Here is a 19,262-nt window from a genome sequence, read left to right on the forward strand (position 1 = left end):
GATGCTGTCTGAGAATGTTATAAAGGAGAAGGAGGTGTAAGTAGAAGGTGATGAATGAGAAGAGGGGAGAATAAACACCACTAGAACAGAGCTGGAGAACAACAGTTGTCAGAAATCTGAAATAATGCTGGAAATACTCATCAGGTATATCAGGAAAAACTGAGCTAACAAAGGGCGATGACTTTTCATTACAACTGACCAATTCTATCAAAAGCTGGTAATGTTGATTGTCTAAAATTGTTGGATTCGTTGAGTCCCAAGGGCTGCAATATACCTGGACGGAAAGTGAGGTGTTATTCCTAGAATTTGGGCTTCATTGGAACAGTGCAAGCAGTCAACGACAGAGATCAGAGTAGGAGTGGAGTGAAGGGTTAGTGACAGGCAACTGGAACCCCAGGGTCACTCATGGTCACTGAACAGAGCTGTTTTGCAAAGCAGTATCCAATCTCTGATTTTCCCGGTATATAGAAGCCAACATAATGGGGATCAAACATTGTATATTAAATTGTGAGTGAATCACTGCTTCACCTGGAAGGAGTCTTTGGGTCCCTGGACTGTGGAAAGAGAGGAGGTAAAAGAGCAAGAGTTCCATCTCCCGCAGATCTACTGGAAGGCTTCTTGAGACCATCTGGCCACCTCACCTCTTCGCTCTCAGTCCTGATGCAGGGTTTCGACCAGAAATGTCAACAATTTCTTTCCTCCCACACAGACTTCCCAACCTGCTAAGTTCCTTCAGCAGATTGTTTGTTGCTCCAAATTCCAGCATCAGTAGTGTCTCAGGTCTCCTTGAGGAAAGTGGTTGTAGGCATGGAATGAGTGAACCAGGGAGTCGAGGAAGGGATGGTTCCTTCAGAGTACTGAAGCAAGGGAAGACGAGTCTTATGCTTGTTGAAGGTGGTGGGAATTATGGAGGTTTATTGAATGTGGAGTGAAATGTTGGTGGGATGTGAGATGGTGAGAGCAGCATTGTGGAATATGAGGCAGATGTAGTTGACATTCCTATCAACTATAGTAGGTTGTCATAGTTAAAGAAGGCCTCTCAGAAAGACTTGTGGAAAGTGCCATTATCAGAACAGCCAGTGTGGAGCTGGAGGAACTGGGAGAATGGAATGGGAACACATAATGAAGATAGCAATGTGGATGAAGTAGTTCAAATGTCCCTAATTTATTCAAAAATGGAGGGAGGCAGAAAGCAGGAAACCGCAGGTCAGTTAACTTCTCTCATAGGGAAATTGTTAGGCAATTATTAAGGGCATTTAGAAAACAAGGTAATTAAGCATTGTCAACGTGGCTGTGTGAATGGGGAATTGTGCTTGACCAATTTATTGTTCTCTGGAAAAATTGGTAAATTGGTTTATTATTGTCATGTGTACTGATGTACAGTGGAAAAACTTAGTTTTGCATGCTAACCATACAGATAATTTCATTGCAACAATGCGTTGAGGTAGTACAAGGGAAAACAATAACAGAATGCAGAATAAAGTGTTACAGTTACAGAGACAGTGCAGGCAGACAATAAGGTGCAAGGCCATAATGAGGTAGATTGTGAGGTCGAGTCCATCCTATTGTACTAGGGGGCCATTCAATATAACAGCAGGATAGAAGCTGTCCTTGAGCCTTGTGGTATGTGCTTTCAGGCTTTTGTATTTTCTGCCCAATGGGAGGGGGGAGAAGAGAAGTGCCATTTACCAGATTTACAGAAGGTATTCGACAAGTGCTCCATCACATATTATTGTGGAAAATGAAAAGGTGGTGTAGGTGGTAATATGCTGGCTAAAAGAAGACGGTAGGTGTATATAGGGTCTTATCCTGGTTGGCCACATGGAGTGGTGCTGTGTTTCACCTTTGACAGTTCATGTAAATGACATTGAAGGTATTCTTGTGTAATTTGCTAATGATACAAAGATGAGTAATTTATGAAGAAGACATAAGGAGGCTTCAATGGGATATTGATAAGTGAATAGGAAAGATCTGGGAAATGTGGGAAAATATGAAATTGTCCATTTTTGTAGGAGAGATGCATATCATCTAAATGACATGAGCTTGCAGAGAAATCTGACCTAATGACTACCAGAAAGTTAATAACATTATTATTTATTGCTTAGGGAATTGAATGCAAAAATAGAAAGGTTTTGCTTCAATTAACTGAAAAAAGTTGCTGGATAATCTTAAGGGGTCTTTGGGGAAGTGTAATCATAATATAAAATTTGAATTTGAAAATTTGTCGTTCAAAGTTGGAACTAGGGTCTAAAATCTAAACGGAAATTATTAAAGTATGAGAGGAGAGTTGGCTGTGGTTGATTGGAAGAATACATTGAAAGGTATGACTACATAGTGATTAGCATTTAAAGAAATAATTCATATTACAAAATGCTATCTTTCTGGGCACAAAATGCTATGTTTTTAGGCAAGAAACCTAAAAAGTAAATTGGCTTAAATTGAAGGAACAGGATCAAAGTTGTCAGATATGGCAGTACTCCTGAGGGTTAGCATATTTTAAAACTTGACGAAGTAGGACAAAGAAAGGTAAGATAAAATATAAGAATAGGCTGATGAAAAATGTAAAATTTATGCTGTGTAAAAAGAAAAAGACTGAAAAGGGCAAATGTGGGCCCCTTGCACACAGACATGGGAATTTATAATGGATAAATGAGGAAAAGGCAGTGGAGTTAAACAAATGCTTTGTGTATATGTCTTCTCTAGAAGACACACAACCTCCAGCTATGTTAAAGAAATCAAGGGTCCAGTATGGAAGATAAATTGAAAGAACTAACTATAATAGTACTAAAGATGTAGCTGGGCATGAAAGCTGATGAATCCCAAATACATGATGATCTATGTAACTATAAACTTTGGTTCTTAGGACTATCCTGAACCTTAAAATAGTCTTCATGTTCTTCCTAAAATGTGCCCAGAATTGAATGTGATACCTTAACTGAGGCTGAACCAGTGTTCTCAGTAGGCTTAGTTTAAATTATGGTTTTTATAAAATAAATCCTAGTATCCCTTGTTTTTTGTGAAGTGCTTTGTTTACCTGTTCTGCCAACATCAAAGATGTGTGCATAATCAACCGCAGGTCTTTCCTTGCACTTTTTTTATATAGACAAGAGTGTGTTATTTAGCATGTATTTTCTCACATTCTTATAACCATTGTGTGACCAAACTAATGTCACACTTTAATGTGTTGAAAGCTACCTTTATCTGCCTATTTCACCACCCTGCTTATGATGGTCTTGAAGTTTATAACTATGTTCCTTATTGCTTTACCACACTTTGAACTTTGAGGTCTTGTGAAACATTTGGAATGGTCACGTTACCCTGTCCAAATAAGTATAGTATATCCACACACAGCTAACATCTCTAATTTTTGGTACTTCATTAATTGGCTTTAAAATGTCCACTTAAATACTCACTATATTATTCATTCCCAGACCTGAAACATTCATTGTTTTTCCTTCCAAGGATGCTAACTGACCTGCCAAGTGTTTCCAGCATTTTTTAAATTTAGATTTCTAGCATCTGCAGTTTTTTTAATTTGCATACTCATTCTGTTGTCTTGCCATAAAAGAACTCAATCTATTTCGTAAAATGTGGTGACCACTTATTCGCCCACTTGTCAGAAGAGATAGCTTTGTGTACTCCCCTATCAAGTCTTTTTATCTTTAGTCTCTTAGTCACTTATTTAGCCTTAAAAGCAGCAAAGGCTGTAAACGATCAGCAGTTGATGCAGCACCTGTGGAGAGAGAAATAGAGTTAATGTTTCAGCTCAAAGACCCTTCATCAGAGCTGGGAAAGAAAGCAAAGCAGTTTTAATTTGCAGAAGTTGAGGGGTGGTGGTGGGGGATGGATAGGACGAGGGGAATATCTAATGGAGTGAGGCTAGGCTTGTGGTGTAGATACTGGTTGATGGATTAAGAAGGGCTGTTAGAGAGCGAAAACACAGAAACATGAAGTCGGCAAAATGCAGCACTTTAGGGAATGCTTACATGTCAGGCTAGTGGAGAGGGGTAGAAACAGCCAAAATCTATAAAGTTTTTCAAAGTGGTGGGGACAATATTTATTTATTTTTCCTAAAATAACTAAATATTGAACAGGATTTTTTTAAGCATGGCTTGTCCTGTTAAAGCTGAGACCTTAAATTGGTGTTCTTACTATGTGGATTCTGTATTCCAGGCAGTTCATTTAGGATGGACGATTGTATTCCAGCTATTACTGCTAGACTTTTTGAGCCTTCTAATTTTATTTTTTATTATTATTGTCCCATATTTTTTAGACCTTTTGTATAAAATAGACTGCAGAAGTGCTAAATTTCAATAAAATTTAATCAGTCTTCCCAATTCATTAATAATCAAGAATATTGCATCTTGTCCTGTTTACCATATAACTAAGATTTGATTTCTTACTTTCCCATTTCATGGCAGGTCAATACTGCCAAGGTGCTGTTAGACTTAGAACAAGAATTTGGTGCTCTCCAGTCCACCCTGGATGAAATGAAGGACAGTATGACAAACAAGATCAAGCAAGAACAAGCATATAAGAGTCAGGAACTTCAGGTAGGAGCTGTGCTTCATAATGAAGTTTCCATCTTGTGTTATGCCTATTTTGTTGTAATTAACTGCAAGAATGAGATGTTTGTGTATGTACTTTATTACATTTTTTTCTTGTACCTTAATTATATTGTTACCAAATCCAACTGATAATTCAGAAATTTTATCATGTTCTCCTTAATTTAGCTGCTCTTGGGATTAGAAGTTTACATGTCTAAATTCAGATTCTATTTCAACCATTAACAACCTTCAAGAGCTTGCAACAGTCTAACTTAAATGATGGAAGGATCACACCACCTCCCAAGCGATCCATTCATCTGTCCCACCAAGCACCTCTTGCAGTATCTGTGGTCATACTTACCTGGCAGGGGAGAGACCATGATCAGAAAGATGGTTCTTCCAGGACGGATTCGTGGTGAATCTCTGCAGACACTGACATTGAAGAAAAGACATCAAGGACTCTTCACGATTAGGCGGCTGCCTGATGAGAGCTTAACCTGCTGACACAGAGGTGGATCCTAATGCTGATTGGGGAACCAGTCTAACTCCTCTGTTCAGCAAACGACTACATCAGGATGGTGGCAGCGACGAGCACTTCGGGAGGAGGGATCTGCAATACAGAGTGACGGTGAAGGATCTCAGCGAAGGGAACCCTTTCACATGGGAGCTCTTCATCAGAAAGGTCTGGCTGGATACTTGCAAGTTTGAGGCTAAGGACATCAACTGCCTCCAGGACTTCATGGGTAACGGGTACTTCGATATTACCTTCAAGCACCCAACAGGATGACAGAAGCTGCTGCAGGACTTTCGGAAGAAGGGGAACGAAGCTCCACTGTCACTGCTGAAGGTGCAGCCACTCTTCACCCCCACCCAGAAGGAATGTGTGGTAACGGTGCTCATGTTCAACCCACATGTGCCCGTGGTGGATGTCCTCACCTCCCTGGCTCATTATGTCAGGGGAGTGGGAGGCTGTGTCGACATCAAAGACCTGTTCGGGATCTGGACCAGTAAGCGCCAGGTGAAGGTCAAATTGAGAGTTGACGGAAATGGAACCATCATCCACCACGCCACCCCCCCCCCCCCCGTGTTTGCCATCAGAGGGAACTGTAGATATATGGTGTACATGGGACAACCCAGGGTGTGTTGCAATTGCAACCAAGCTGGACGCGTGGCAGCCCAGTGCAGCGCAGTCATCTGCAAGAACTACAAGCAGGAAGGTCACCATAGAAAGGTCTGTCAGGAAAGCAAATGTTGAAACCTGTGCGGGGAAGCAGGCCACCTCTACACGGCCTGCCCGAAACGGGCCTGTACATGCGCATAGGCAATAAGAGGGGGTGTCAGCACCAATAACACCCCGAGAAACACTGACACCGCCTCCCCCCCCCCCCCCCACCAGTACAGGAGGCAGGAGGGATGAGGACAGCCCGACCGCCTCAAGCTCCCAACTTCCAGCCGTGAACTCCCAGCCCCCTCCCCAAGAGGAGTCAATGGAAGAGGGAGTGGGGGAGGGACAAGAAAGGGAATGGCAGGTGGTGAAGAGGAAGGCGGCACAGAAGACACCACCCAAGATACAACGGGCCATGGAAAACAAGGGGAGTGGAAAGAAAAGAATAATGCAGCAAATGGACACCAGCAACCTCTCCTCGTCAGAGGATGAAAGCAACCATGGAAGCAGACGATGGAGGAGAGAAACCAAAGAGAAACAACAGACTGGAAGAAGGGTGAGTGAAGAACCTTGCCTGCAGACCCCCAGCTCCGGGAGATCAGGAGCAGCACAGAGGCTGTCGCCCCCCCCCCAGCTCTGGGATACCGGGAGCAGCACCGCATCCGATGCACCCCAGCACCGGGAGATGAAAGAAACTGGACCACCAGAGAAAAGAACAGGCACAGATGGATCTCTCACTCCCCCAGAGACACCACCAGCCTTGCCACAAGGGACCCCACACCCGGGGGAGACCACTCCCAATATCTGAGCCCAGAATTGGTGATGCAGTTCGCCAAAGCTGTGGGCATGAGGGCCCAAGACTAATGAAAATGGACTGTGTGATTGGTACTGAACTCCAAAAGAGCCATGGAGATAAAACTGGCATCTCTAAACGTGCTTAATGTGAAGAGTACTGCGCAATGTGTTAATGCCTTGCAGTTCCTCACCAAGGTCAAGGCAAATGTGACACTCCCGCAAGAGTGCAGGCTGCCGCACCTCCGCAGCATGGACTGTGTGATTGGTACTGAACTCCAAAAGAGCCATGGAGATAAAACTGGCATCTCTAAACGTGCTTAATGTGAAGAGTACTGCGCAATGTGTTAATGCCTTGCAGTTCCTCACCAAGGTCAAGGCAAATGTGACACTCCCGCAAGAGTGCAGGCTGCCGCACCTCCGCAGCTATCAGAGGTGGTCGTGGTGGTGGTCCCATGGACTGTCGGTGTGGTTGGGAGGCAATGATTGTCGTGTTTCCGGCCTGGGGATTCTGATGTGGGGGTGGGGGGGCAACTTCTCAATCACCGGTCAGAGGTTGGAGGGGGGGCGGCTCCTCGTGGCAGATGTGATGTACCGGAACACTCCGCTCTGGTTAATTAATGTGTATGCCTCACCCGTGCAGGGTGAGCAGCTGGCTGTCCTCCAGCAGCTCCCACCACTGCTGGCGACGTCCCAGCTGGTCGCTCTGGCTGGTGACTTCAACTGCATCATCGATGCGGCTGGATGATCCGGCAGTGCCAACAGCAGACTGGACGCACCTCCAGACTCCTGATGGAAACAGTTAAAGATGCTAAGTTGCACAATGTCTTCAGCATCCCGGCAGATGGAGCACAGCCACAACACACCTGGTGGAGATCGGACGGCTCAGCCTGGTCCCGGATTGACTTCCTCTTCGTGTCAGAGCCAGTCACGGTCAGATCCACTGTCCTCTTCTCTGACCACCATCTCCTTCAGGCCTCCTGTCACCTACAGGTGAACCAGAAGGCAGGCGGGGGGACATGGAACGTCAAGCTGCTGACCCCAGAGAGCATTGAGGAACTAAAGAGGGATTACGCAGGTTGGAGAACCTGGAACCCCTCTTAGACTCCCCTGTGCACTGGTGGGAAGTGACAGAGGAGAACATCAAGGGGTTCTTCATCTACAGAGGGGTCCAGAAAGCAAGACAGAGTTAGAAGGAAATGTGCCAACTCCAGACAGACCTGCAGCAACTTCTCCTGCAGTTCGGGGGTGGATGTGAGGGAGGAACTCCGAGAGGTGAAGAGCCTGCAAGCCCAGCTCCACACCGCCGAATCCTCCAAGATTATCTTCCGATTCAGGGTCCGCTCCCTGGAGCAGGATGAGACATACTCACGTTTCTTCTTCCAAAAGGTGCTCAGGGGGACCTCTGTGATCCACAGCCTTAAGGACGAGGACGGCTCAGTAACATCCTCGCAGACAGACAGATTAAGGATCTGCAGGCCCTTCTATGTCAGTCTGTATGACAAAAATGCCACAGACAACACAGCCTCCCAGAACTTCCTGTCCTCTATCACGTAGGTCTTAGATGACAGCAAGCGGGAGAGTCTGGACCAACCACTGACTCTGGAGGAGCTGACTGGCTCTGTCTGTTCCCTTGATTTGAATAAAACTCCCGGAAGCGACGGCTTACCGGCGGAGTTGTACTCGGCTCTGTGGGACTGGATGGGCCCGGACCTGCTGGAAGTGTATAATGCTATGCTTCTGTCTGGTAGCGTGTCAGAATCCATGAGGAAGGGCACCATTACCCTCATCTATAAGCAGAAGGGGGAGAGGGAGGACATCAGAAATTGGAGACCCATCTCACTGTTGAATGTGGATCATAAGATCCTGTCCAAGGCCTTTGCCAATAGGGTCAAGTCTGCTCTGGGGCAGGTGATCCACCCAGACCAAACCTGTGCTGTACCTGGCAGGAAGATCTTTGACAGCCTCGAGCTGCTCAGGGACACCGTCGCTTATGTGTAGGACAGGGGTGGACACCTGCCTGGTCAGCATGGACCAGGGGAAGGCCTTTGACAGGATATCACACACATGCATGTTGGACCTGCTCTCCAAAATGGGCTTTGGGGAGGGAATCAGCAATTGGATCCAATCAGCTTTCCCATTAAGTCTGGAGTCAGGCAGGGCTGCCTTCTCTCCCCTGTCTTGTTCATGTGCTATATAGAACCCTTTGCCAAGGACAAGAGCATCAGGGGTGATGTTGCCAGGCAATGGGGGCACCCAGGTGAAAATCTCCCTGTACTTGGACGACGTAGATGTCTTTTGCTCGGATCCAAGGTCACTTCACAGATTGACCGACATCTGCGACCAGTTTTAGTTGGCATTAGGGGCCGGAGTTAACTGCGCGAAGAGCAAGGCCATGCTCTTTGGCAACTGGCCTGACCGATTCAACGTGCCCTTCACCATCAGGTTTGACTACCTGAAAGTGCTGGGGATCTGGTTCGGAGGGGCCGGGGTGTGCAACAAAAATTGGCGGGAGCGGATCTGGAAGGTGAAGCAGAAACTGGGACTGTGGGAATGGCACTCCCTCTCAATATCTGGGAAGAACTTGGTCATCAGGTGTGAGGTGTTCTCAGGGCTGCTATACTTGGTGCAGATGTGGCCTGTTCCTCGCTCCTCTGGCTTGGGAATCACCTGTGCCGTCTTCCAGTTCATCTGGGGTTCCAAGATGGAGTGGGTCTGATGGGTCACCATGCACAAGACCCTGGACAATGGGGGCAAAAGTGTCCCCAATGTTGCCCTCATCCTGATGACCACCTTCGTCTGTGGCTGTATCGGGCTGTGCGTGGAACCAAAGTACTTGGGCACCAAGTATCACTACATGCCAAGGTTCTACCTGACCCCGGTGTTGTGAAGGACGGGCGCGGCTCCAATGCCGCGCTACATCCCAGTCAGCTGGATGTTGCCGCATTACCTGTCCTTCGTGAAAAAGTTCCTCCAGACCACAAGTCCATCAGGCAGTGGTCAGCACGGAACATCCTGCAGACATTGCAGAAGAAGGACTCGATGGATACTGTAGCATCCCTGAGCAGACTGTCCAGACCATCTGGCAGAATGCCTCATCGCCATAACTCACCAACAAGCACCAAGACCTCGCTTCGCTGGTGGTGAGAGGGGCCCTCCCAGTCAGAGCCTTCCTGCATGGTCAAAACATCAGTCCCAGCGTGCACTGCTCCCGGGAGGACTGCGCTGGGGACGAGGCGGTCGCCCACCTCTTTGCGGGCTGTGGGTTTGCGAGGAGGGTGTGGCAAAAGCTGCAAGGGTCCTTGTCACGTTTCATCCCCAGCAGCTGTGTAACAGAGGATTCTCTGATCTACGGGCTGTTCCTGGGGTCTCTCACAGATGGACATCAATTGCTGCTGGTAGGTCTGTCTGAAACTTGTTGGTCTCCCAGCACTGTGAGATGTCCGTAGGGGAATGCTGCCGACTGGCACATTCCAGACTGCAGGAGTACGTGCTGAGGGACGCACTGAAGCTGGGTGCATATATAAATGTATATATATATATAAATATATATATATAAATATGTATATATATATATATATAAAAATACGTATATATAAAAATAAAAGTGTGTGTGTATATAGATATATATATATAATATATATGTAAATAAAAATATGTAAAACTAATGATTGATCCTTACACAAATGTAAAGGCTTGCACTGTTTTTATTGTTGTATATAGTTTTTTTATGATGAATAAAGTTTATTTTGGAATAAAATAAAAGGTGGTTCCATACTGATCTGTTTAATAACCTCAGTACCTACAGAACTGGTGTTAAAACAAGTCATCCTTGATCACTAAGGACTGCCTAAACCAAATGTTGAAGATCCATTGTCTATGGCATTGTCTACAGTCTTAAACACTGTGTGTGTGCGTGTAATTTTTTAAAACATCTGCATCGTTGATATTTTCAGTTGGCTTGCAGCGATCTGCGGGCAAAATTCTTTTTTCAATTAAATAAAACATTTTTCTATAAGAACCACCAAGTCCAGTACACTTGCTGAAAATAAAAATTGCAAATTAAGAAGAGCAAATGATGGAAACGTTCAGCAGGTCTGGCAGCATCAGTGGAAAGAGAAACGGTTCAAAGATCTGAAACTTGACAGATGCTGCCAGACCTGCTGAATGTTTCCAACATTTTTCTTTTTATTCTAGTATACAATAAAGCTCTGGTAATCCAGCATGCCAAATTGGCAGATTTCTGGACTACTGGATATTATTTCTGTTAATACCACAACGTGCTCTCTCTTAATTCACTTTTTCTAAAAGATGCTACAGAATCTCATAACTTTTTCAGTCAACTGGGTAATGGTGAGAATCAGGGCCCCAGCGAGTGAAAAGGGAGTGCAGGAGCTGGGTCCTAGTGAGCTGAAAGGTAGCACAGCAAATGTTACCTAGTGAACCAGATACCAAGTTGTCAGGATTTACGAATAACTGGAGAGCAGATTATTGAAGTTTTACTGTAGTTAACCTCCATCAGTTTGTGTTCCCAGGGCAACAAACCAGAGAATAATGTTTCTTAATGAGGAATTATGAGGTGCAACATCTTTTAGGTTTGTTAATTATAGTTTTGGAAATTTTTTATTTGGTCCAGATTTGAATACTTTCAAACATACGAGTATTGGGGCCATTGATATTACTTGAAATGGGACTTTCCAGTAATAACTGCAAAAATGTGAACTCTTCTGAGGTATTCATTCTGTGGGCTGACTGCTGTGTTCATCTGAGCCAATGAAAGTAAGCAAGGATGAGCTGGGTGGAGAAGGACAGGATTGAGACAGTAGAGTTTTGTATAAAGTTGAAGTTTATGGAGTGTAGAAAATGGGAGGCTGCCTGAGAGAGCTTTGGAATAATGAAGGTGGGTAAGAGTTTCAGCAATAGATGAGCTGAAACAAATAGCTGGGAATCTTAAAAAGCTGAAATTAAGGGGACTTCCTAATGAAATGGTCTAAGCACAAAGTCAAGAAAGGATAGAGATTGGAAGTAGTTATTGAGCAGATAATGTGAAAGATGTAATTGATAGTAAAGCTAGAAGTTTGTGGTGGGGCCAAAGGTGATAATTTTGGGTATGCTTGAAATTGCAACTTATCCAGGACTGGTTAAGCAGGCTGACAACAACGGATAAGCATAAGTACCAAAATGCCTGTTTCACTTTAATTGTTTCTATGTGATGTTGTACTCTATGCTTTCAGCCTACTACTGGCCATACCCTTGATGTTTGATTAGCATTTCAAGCAGCTCTGTTGTCAATCCTCAGAGTTCTTCCACTTGCCTTTTTGGATAACTTTGACAAATATTCACTGTGTGAATCTGTGGTTAAAAAGTGAAACAAATGAAAACTTTTTTGTGTGCTAACTTCCTTTCTGTTATAGCTGAGGTTAAATCAATCTAATTAATGTTTTGTATGGTCATTATGAATAACCTGGTTGTTCTTGTTTTTTGGTATAGGAGCATAATTTGTAACTTGGGATGGGAGTAACCTCGTTTTTGAGATTAGGTAACAGTAGACCCATTTTTAATGAACTATTTGTTTAACAAATGCAATAGTTGGAACTAAGAAAATGTAAATATTGAGTTCTTTGTGTGTTTATATCCACTGCTGAAATTCAAAATTCATGCATTTGAATGAGGTGTGGAACTTATTAAGCCCTCTTGGGTAGGAAAATCCCATTGAACATTGGTGTCTAATTCCTGTTGATCGTTTTTTGACTTTATCAGAACCAACTGACCATATGCAGCAATGCATTGGAAGGTTCAGAGGAGCTGTTGGAATATGCAAATAGGACGCTGAGCACAAAGGACACTGAAGCTTTCACTAAGGTATGGATTTGGCTATTTGTAGAAATGACAGGGAAAATATTGAATATTATCAAGTTTTTTAAAGAAACGGAATCCATTATTTTTAATTGAAGTGGAATATTTTTAAGATCAGTTAAAAGGTATCTAACCTTTTTCTTATTGGCAAACCACATGGCATGTAATTAGATCCACCCAGGATCAAACTTCCTGACAAATTTCAACCTTGCCCTTTTAAACAGTGACAACTGTCAAGTATCACATTGATCCATTTTAGGGTGCTGGAGAATTGGAAAGTCTAATCTTGCCTGCAGTTAACCATACAGTACACCACTCAATTTGGTAGACAACCTGGAAAGTTGCAGTGGTAAACTTAATCTATGTCTGAATGAGGGAGAGCATTTTGCTGAGGACTGTTCTTGTGTAATGATTGGTGGTTTGCAAGAGTGACAGAAATTCTTGATTATATTCCCCGTCTCTGGCCCTAGCCTGAGAACTTGTGTTTTTTCCTCACCTGATCTAACCCAGTGACATTTGAAAATATGGAATCTAGACAATGACATTGTCAGGCTTGACATCCATGCCCAAAAGGCACTCCCAGCGCAGGCAAAGTTGCTGTTCCACTTGCTATGAGTAGATGTTGCCGCTTGATTGTGGCACAGGCAAACTTTGAGCTGATGTCCAGGGTTAGGTGGATTTTTCCAGGACTATGTTCCCTTTCCATTCCCTTGCCAAGTACCACATTGTGTCGTGGACAGAGATAGATTTGAAAGGTTACATTTGCATCCAGGTCAAGACACTCATCTATTCCCTAGCTGAGTGTCTGTCTAACCTGCTATCTGTTGTTGCTGACTTTGATAAAGTGCTGAACAAAACTGAGGTCTGACCTAACCAAATCTGATGTAGTTGGAGTTTGGATGTCTATGGATTGGCAACTCTGATCGGGTAGCCAATCCATAATCAGCAAATAGTGGAAGGGTCAGGAAGGTAGATTCAAATGGAATAGGAGAGACCTTGGGGATGGCTGTATTTGGTCTATTCTGTGAGTTTCATTTTGTATTGGTTTGGAATGTATATAATTTTTTTTAAAGAAAAGTGCATTGAAGTACTAATACCAATTTTTGTGGCATATTGCAGATACTATTATATTTTAATGAAATGCTTTCACATTGACCTGAAATTCTGTGATTACCTTGACCAAATGTTGAGATAGCGACCAACCTTTTACCTACTAACACTTAAATTTCTGGTTTTAGTAATCTTGAAGTTTATGTGCTAACTTTTCTGCCTCTAACAGATGAGAATGCCTACTTTGGTTTTGGGTTTCTCTTGTTGATATGATAGTCCCCCATCATGGAGAAAATAAAACATTTGGGCCACGGGTGCTCTGAACTTAGTCAGATCAGATGTTGTTATTGTCTTAGAAACCTGCTGCATATCGTGTATCCGAAACCTGCATTTGACCATCTGTTTATTTGAATATGAAGAAACATTATAAAAGTGTGTCAGAATCTGTCCTTAACAAAGGCTATTAAATATGCTGTGCAAAAATATGCAAATTGGCCTGTGTGACTTGGGGGGGTGGTGGGGGGGGGGGGGGGGAATGGAAGGGACTGAGGCAGATATTGGGGAAGGGAAAAAAGAGGATGTTAACATTGTTCTGTGGTTTTGAGGTGTTTATGAATTGAAGCATGAAGAACAGTAGGTCACCTACTTATAGGTCTGATCAGTTTCTTGATGTCAAAATTAAGGTAGTCCATCCCATGATTCTCTGGCCTGATACTTTTGGAGCACTTTTTATACAGACAAAGAAAGAGTGGGCTATCTGAAGTTGAGGAATTTATTGAGTCTCAGTTAAGTTTCCAGTGTATTAAACAAGCTTTTAAGAGCTGCAGGTGCAATTAAGCACGTGCCTTTTATTGCCACAAAATTGTAAATACCTGGCACAAATAAAAATTCAGGACTGAGTTCTAAATGTTCCTAGGTACAAGGTGTTTGCAAAAGGAAGGAAAGGGACTGGCAATGTTGATTAAGGAGAATGTTGTAATGCTGGAGAGAGGATGTCCTAGAATGATCAAGGGCCAAGATCTATCCATTTAGAAAAACAATGAGTGCAATTACAGTATTTGGATTACTCTGTTGACCTGGAGCAACACAAAATACTTGAGGAACTCAGTAGGTCAGGCAGCACCTATGGAGGGAAATGGATAGTTCCCTCCACAGTTGCTGCCTGACCCGCTGAGTTTCTCCGGTGTTTTGTGTGCTGCTCCAGATTCCAGCATTTGCAGTCTCTTGTGTCACTATTCTATTGACCTGACAATTACAGGAAAAGGTATTAAGGAAATGTGAAATAAATTTGCAGAGATGTGTGAAAGCCAGAGAGTAGTGATAATGGGGGACTTATACCATAGGTATCCACTGACTTGCGAACATTCAGTATACAATTTTTTTTCTGTAACATTGACTCTAGAGTATGTATCTTCTACTAAGTTTTTCCACAATGAATAATCCTTAATGTTCAGATGCAGAGGAATATTATATTGAGAAGAGCAATAAACAGCAATTGCAATCCCAGGTGATGCAGCTGTGTCAACAAATATTGTTAAACTAATGGCTACTTGGAAATGCACTGCTGTTTACACAGACCAATGATGTACCCACCTTTTGAAAGAATCTGCAGCCTATTGACACAATTGACTGTTGGAAATAGATCTCTACTGTTAGAAATAGATAGCAGATGTTAATTCTGTAAGTGCATTATGTGTTACAAAGGGCAAAGGTGTTATAAGGGAGAGAATGGAAAAATGTATGTGGTTAGTTCAGAACTACAGTATGTACCCCTAGTTTAATGATCCAAGAAAATACAAGGTTTGCTCGGGACCAGGCATGGCTAATTTGAACATTTCAAGTGTGCAAACCTCCATGATATTCATCTTGCAGGAGAGGCAGCAAGTGCAGGTACTGTGGTGGCACAAAATTTTCCAAAAGGCCCAATATGAATCAACGAGGAAGGTAATTACTCACCTAAACAAGCATTTGAGGAGGATGAGACCGGGCTCTTTTGGAAGAGGATGCACTTGCCCACACTCATGTTGAGCAAGAAGACTGCTTTAGACTTCAAAGCAGCTAAAGATCACCTTATTCCTCTCCTTGGAGGCAACGTTGAGAGTGACTGTAAGCTTAAGCCTCTCTTAATCTACCAGTTTGAGAATGGATTTAATGGGATATTTAAAGGCTAATCATTCAGTGGTGTGGTGATCTAACACAAAACCGTAAATAATCCTACTGCTCTTCCAAGATTGTTTCAGATTTTCTATCCCCCTTCATTAAATGATACTGTACAAGGAAGAATCTGGTAACAGAGACTTTCTCATCCATAATGTCTCTCGATATCTGGTTATCATCAATGATATAAATGACCACATCCAGTTGGCGTGTTTTATTTCTATTCAAATCACTTCATTGTTACTGCACGTGACCCAGATGCTATCACTATGTCTGAGGCTTACTACCTGCAGGGTATAATGGGGCATGTCATTTTGGAATTGAGCAGCAATGACAAATCCATTATCAGGAAATTTGAAAGAGGTGTCTCTTGAGGTGACAAAATCCTTGCAACAATATGTAGAGAAAATTATGGTAAGAGGTACATATCTCCTATACATTTATGGACTGGAAAAATCTCAGATGAGGCCTGGTTTGGCTACTGAAAATTGTCCCTGATAGATGGGGAGTAGGAGAATTTGGCGGGGGGGGGGGAGGGGGATGCGGGGTGGGGTTGGATAGTTATAGTGGAGTGCATGAGAAGGAGAAAGGTTGCAGAAAAATAAGTGTGGCAAAGGGACCTGGAAATGCTTTGAGATCTGGAATTGACTTGATGGGCATTCTCTTCTGTATGAAGGTAATATGTGGTATCACATGGTGAGGATCTGTCAGAGGTTGAGCAACAGAGGTCAACAGATGAGCAAGAAGTCACCCAAAATAGCATTACCTCCATCGAAATATCACAGAGCTTTCACAGGCAGTTCACCACGCCAAGAAAGCTAAAGCTCTCTTCAAAGATGACAATGCCAGCATGATGTATGGCTGCAGGAGAGAAACTGCTTTATCAGTGCAAGAGGAGAGCTGCCTGGATGTCTGTCAGTCACCCAGGAACAGCCGTAGGAAGAAACCTTGCTTTCGCTGCTGCAAGCTCACAGTGAGGATTCACTAACATCACCACTTTCTAAACACCAATGACATCTCTGCCTCTTGCTTCCCTTTCCACCACTACCAGTGACAAAGCCATTGTGAATTAAGAGCAGGAGTAGACACGGGCCTGCTCCACTGTACGTTAAGATCATGGCAGCTCTGATTGCTATCTTCACGCTGCCTTCCCGCTGCCTATATGTGGTAACCTTTCATCTACTTATCTGCTACAATGAAGGTTCTGCATCCATCAGCTTTTGAGAATGAAGACACATGACACTAGTAGAAAATTCCATCTTGTCTGTCAGAAAATGTGGGCCTTTATCTTGAGACAGACTCCCTAGTTCTACGTTCTTGCACAAGGGTGTGTCCATCCTGTCAGGACCCCTTAAAATTATTTTTTGTTTCAGTTGAGTTCCCTCAAAGGCTCCATTGTCCCTGTTTCTACTTTATTTTACTAATAATTAAATCCTAAATTATTTCAGATAGTTGTTTTCTTTTGCATGTTTAGATATTTTTGGCCAAAACTCTCAAGCTCCAAAATATAATCAGTATTTTTACATTGAAGCTATTGGGAAACACTTGAGTGTAGACATTTTTGCTTAATGATATGTCTTCCAGGCACACAACCTCTGAAAACAGTACATCTGTAACATAAGGGGCAAAGAGGGGGAGGAATTTCTGAAATGATTTCAGGAGAATTTTATTGATTGGTATCCTCGTAAATGAAGATGTTGACGGAGCAGGATCTGACCTGACTCACTGCTCAGAACCAAGTGGGGAAAAAATAACATGGGAGAATATCCAGGAAACAGCAAGTATAATGTGGAGAGTAGCGATAGGATGACTTTTTGAATGAGGGGATAAAAATTAGTCATTTGCGGAAGGGCCAATTTCAATGAGATGAGATCTAACGTGGTCAAATTGAAATCAAAGCTTAGCAGTAAAGTTGTACTTGAACAAAGGAATGCCTTTGAGATGCCAAAGAGATGTTACAGCTGCAGTCTAGATACATTCCCATGAGGGAGAAGGGTATGAGAACTTATGTTGGAGCTCCCTTAAATAGAGCAGCATTAAAGAGCACATCATAGATGCCAGATTCCTTATAACCAGGCTGATCACAAAGTTCAGTGGGAAGTATTATATAAAAAAGGAAACGAGATTGAGAGAATGAGAAAGCAGAAAAATAAAGGGAATCCAAATAATTCTATGATGTGAATATGGTAATAATAGAAGAGTTGAGGCAGATTAGAAACCAAGAAGGAAATCTGATGGAAGAGAGCCTAGCAGAAGTACTGAATGAGTTCCTTTACGTAAGACTTCATCCAAGAAAATGATGCTGCTGAATCTTAAAGAAAGATATGGTTGCAATTGATGAGATAAAAATTGGCTGTAGGAGGTATTAGAATGGCTGGCTGCCCTAAATAAGGTAGATCACTTTGGTTGAGGGAAGGAAAGGAAGAAATTGCAGATGCTCTGATCATAATCTTCCGAATATCTGGTGTCATGTTTGAAGACTAGAAAATTATTATATTATCCTTTTTTGTTTAAAAATGCATCATGCGGCAAACACTAGACAACACTAACTTCTGTAATGGGGAAAGTTCTAGAAACTATATTGATTTTGATCTGGCAACAATGAGTGCTGTCCTTCAAGGTTGTGTGCAACTTGGGAAATTTTGACTGTAGTGAAAGTGAGATATTTGGTTAGTGCTACCAAAAAAGTCTTGACAAGTTTCTGTATTGTAAATTTTCTCCCATTACTGTCATGGTAGACAGAAACTAGAAGGGGGGGAGCATGGGGTGCAAATGTTGGCAGTGAATGGAACATTGATCAAGCAAACAGTTTTGAATAGTCAATATTCCTGATTATTGGTTGTATGTCTAACTCCCTGGCCTGCCTGTCAGTTCCAGCTTCCAAATTTTTTGCATCCAAAGCATTGTTAAAAGATGCTTCTAGATATTTGTGGAAAAAATAGCATAAGAGGATTGGTTTTCTATACCAGTCTTGGCTAACAAAAGGTTGTGAGATCAAGCTAAATTCCAGAGATTTGACGGACATTTCCATCCACTGCTAAGGACAGGTTGCCTGGCTAGAACTGAGGAATTTTGGTGAGCAATCAAGCCAAGGTTTTCTCAGCCCCTCTCGGGGCAGATATAAAAGATTTCAGGTAAATATTTCTCAAATATGCATCATGCATACCCAAAGGTCTCCAAAATAATTAGGACAAATATTTGGCAGAATAGGCAGATCTGGATCAGTGATTTTTGGAGTTGCATGGCCAAAGGTAATACCTGTAGTAATTAATGAGTTGTTTGATCTTCAAACTAACACCTAGTTCACAAAAATGTCAAGATTCATCGAACATTGGTAAGTTCCTCCCCATTTAAAGATTTTTGCAATCTCTTGCAATTTTCCAAAAAAAATTACCTCCTGTTCTGTTTTGCAGCAAATTCTCCAAGTGCCTAGACCAATGTTTATAGTTCTTGACAGTTCCACAAGGTCAAGGATTACTTGCTCTCACAGTTTCATGTGCTTAAGGTGGTTGAGTCAGTGTGGGGTGGTTGATGAGCCAATGTGGGATTTGGAGACTGCCACATGGTGATGCTTGATGGCAGAATGAATTGTTTAGGGTGTTGTGTGCTCCATCTGCTAATGTGCTTAGCCTTGGCTGTATAAAGACTCGGGCTGCTCAGTGGCTTCCTAGGTGCTGTTGCTCCAGTTTGGTAGG

The 19,262-nt window shown here is 42.9% G+C and overlaps 1 protein-coding gene across 2 annotated transcripts in view; it reads left to right on the plus strand.

The window, feature by feature from the left end:
- Positions 1-19,262, plus strand: part of fsd1l (fibronectin type III and SPRY domain containing 1-like) — a 68,554-nt gene that overhangs the window by 11,029 nt on the left and 38,263 nt on the right. For both annotated transcript variants that reach the window (XM_052019554.1, XM_052019555.1), the window contains exons 3-4: positions 4,422-4,553; positions 12,265-12,366. In XM_052019554.1, the coding sequence (XP_051875514.1) occupies positions 4,422-4,553; positions 12,265-12,366 (234 nt within the window). The remainder of the gene's footprint in view (positions 1-4,421; positions 4,554-12,264; positions 12,367-19,262) is intronic.

The sequence above is a fragment of the Pristis pectinata genome, chromosome 7 (assembly GCF_009764475.1).
Source record: "Pristis pectinata isolate sPriPec2 chromosome 7, sPriPec2.1.pri, whole genome shotgun sequence".
In the NCBI taxonomy this organism is placed as follows: domain Eukaryota; kingdom Metazoa; phylum Chordata; class Chondrichthyes; order Rhinopristiformes; family Pristidae; genus Pristis; species Pristis pectinata.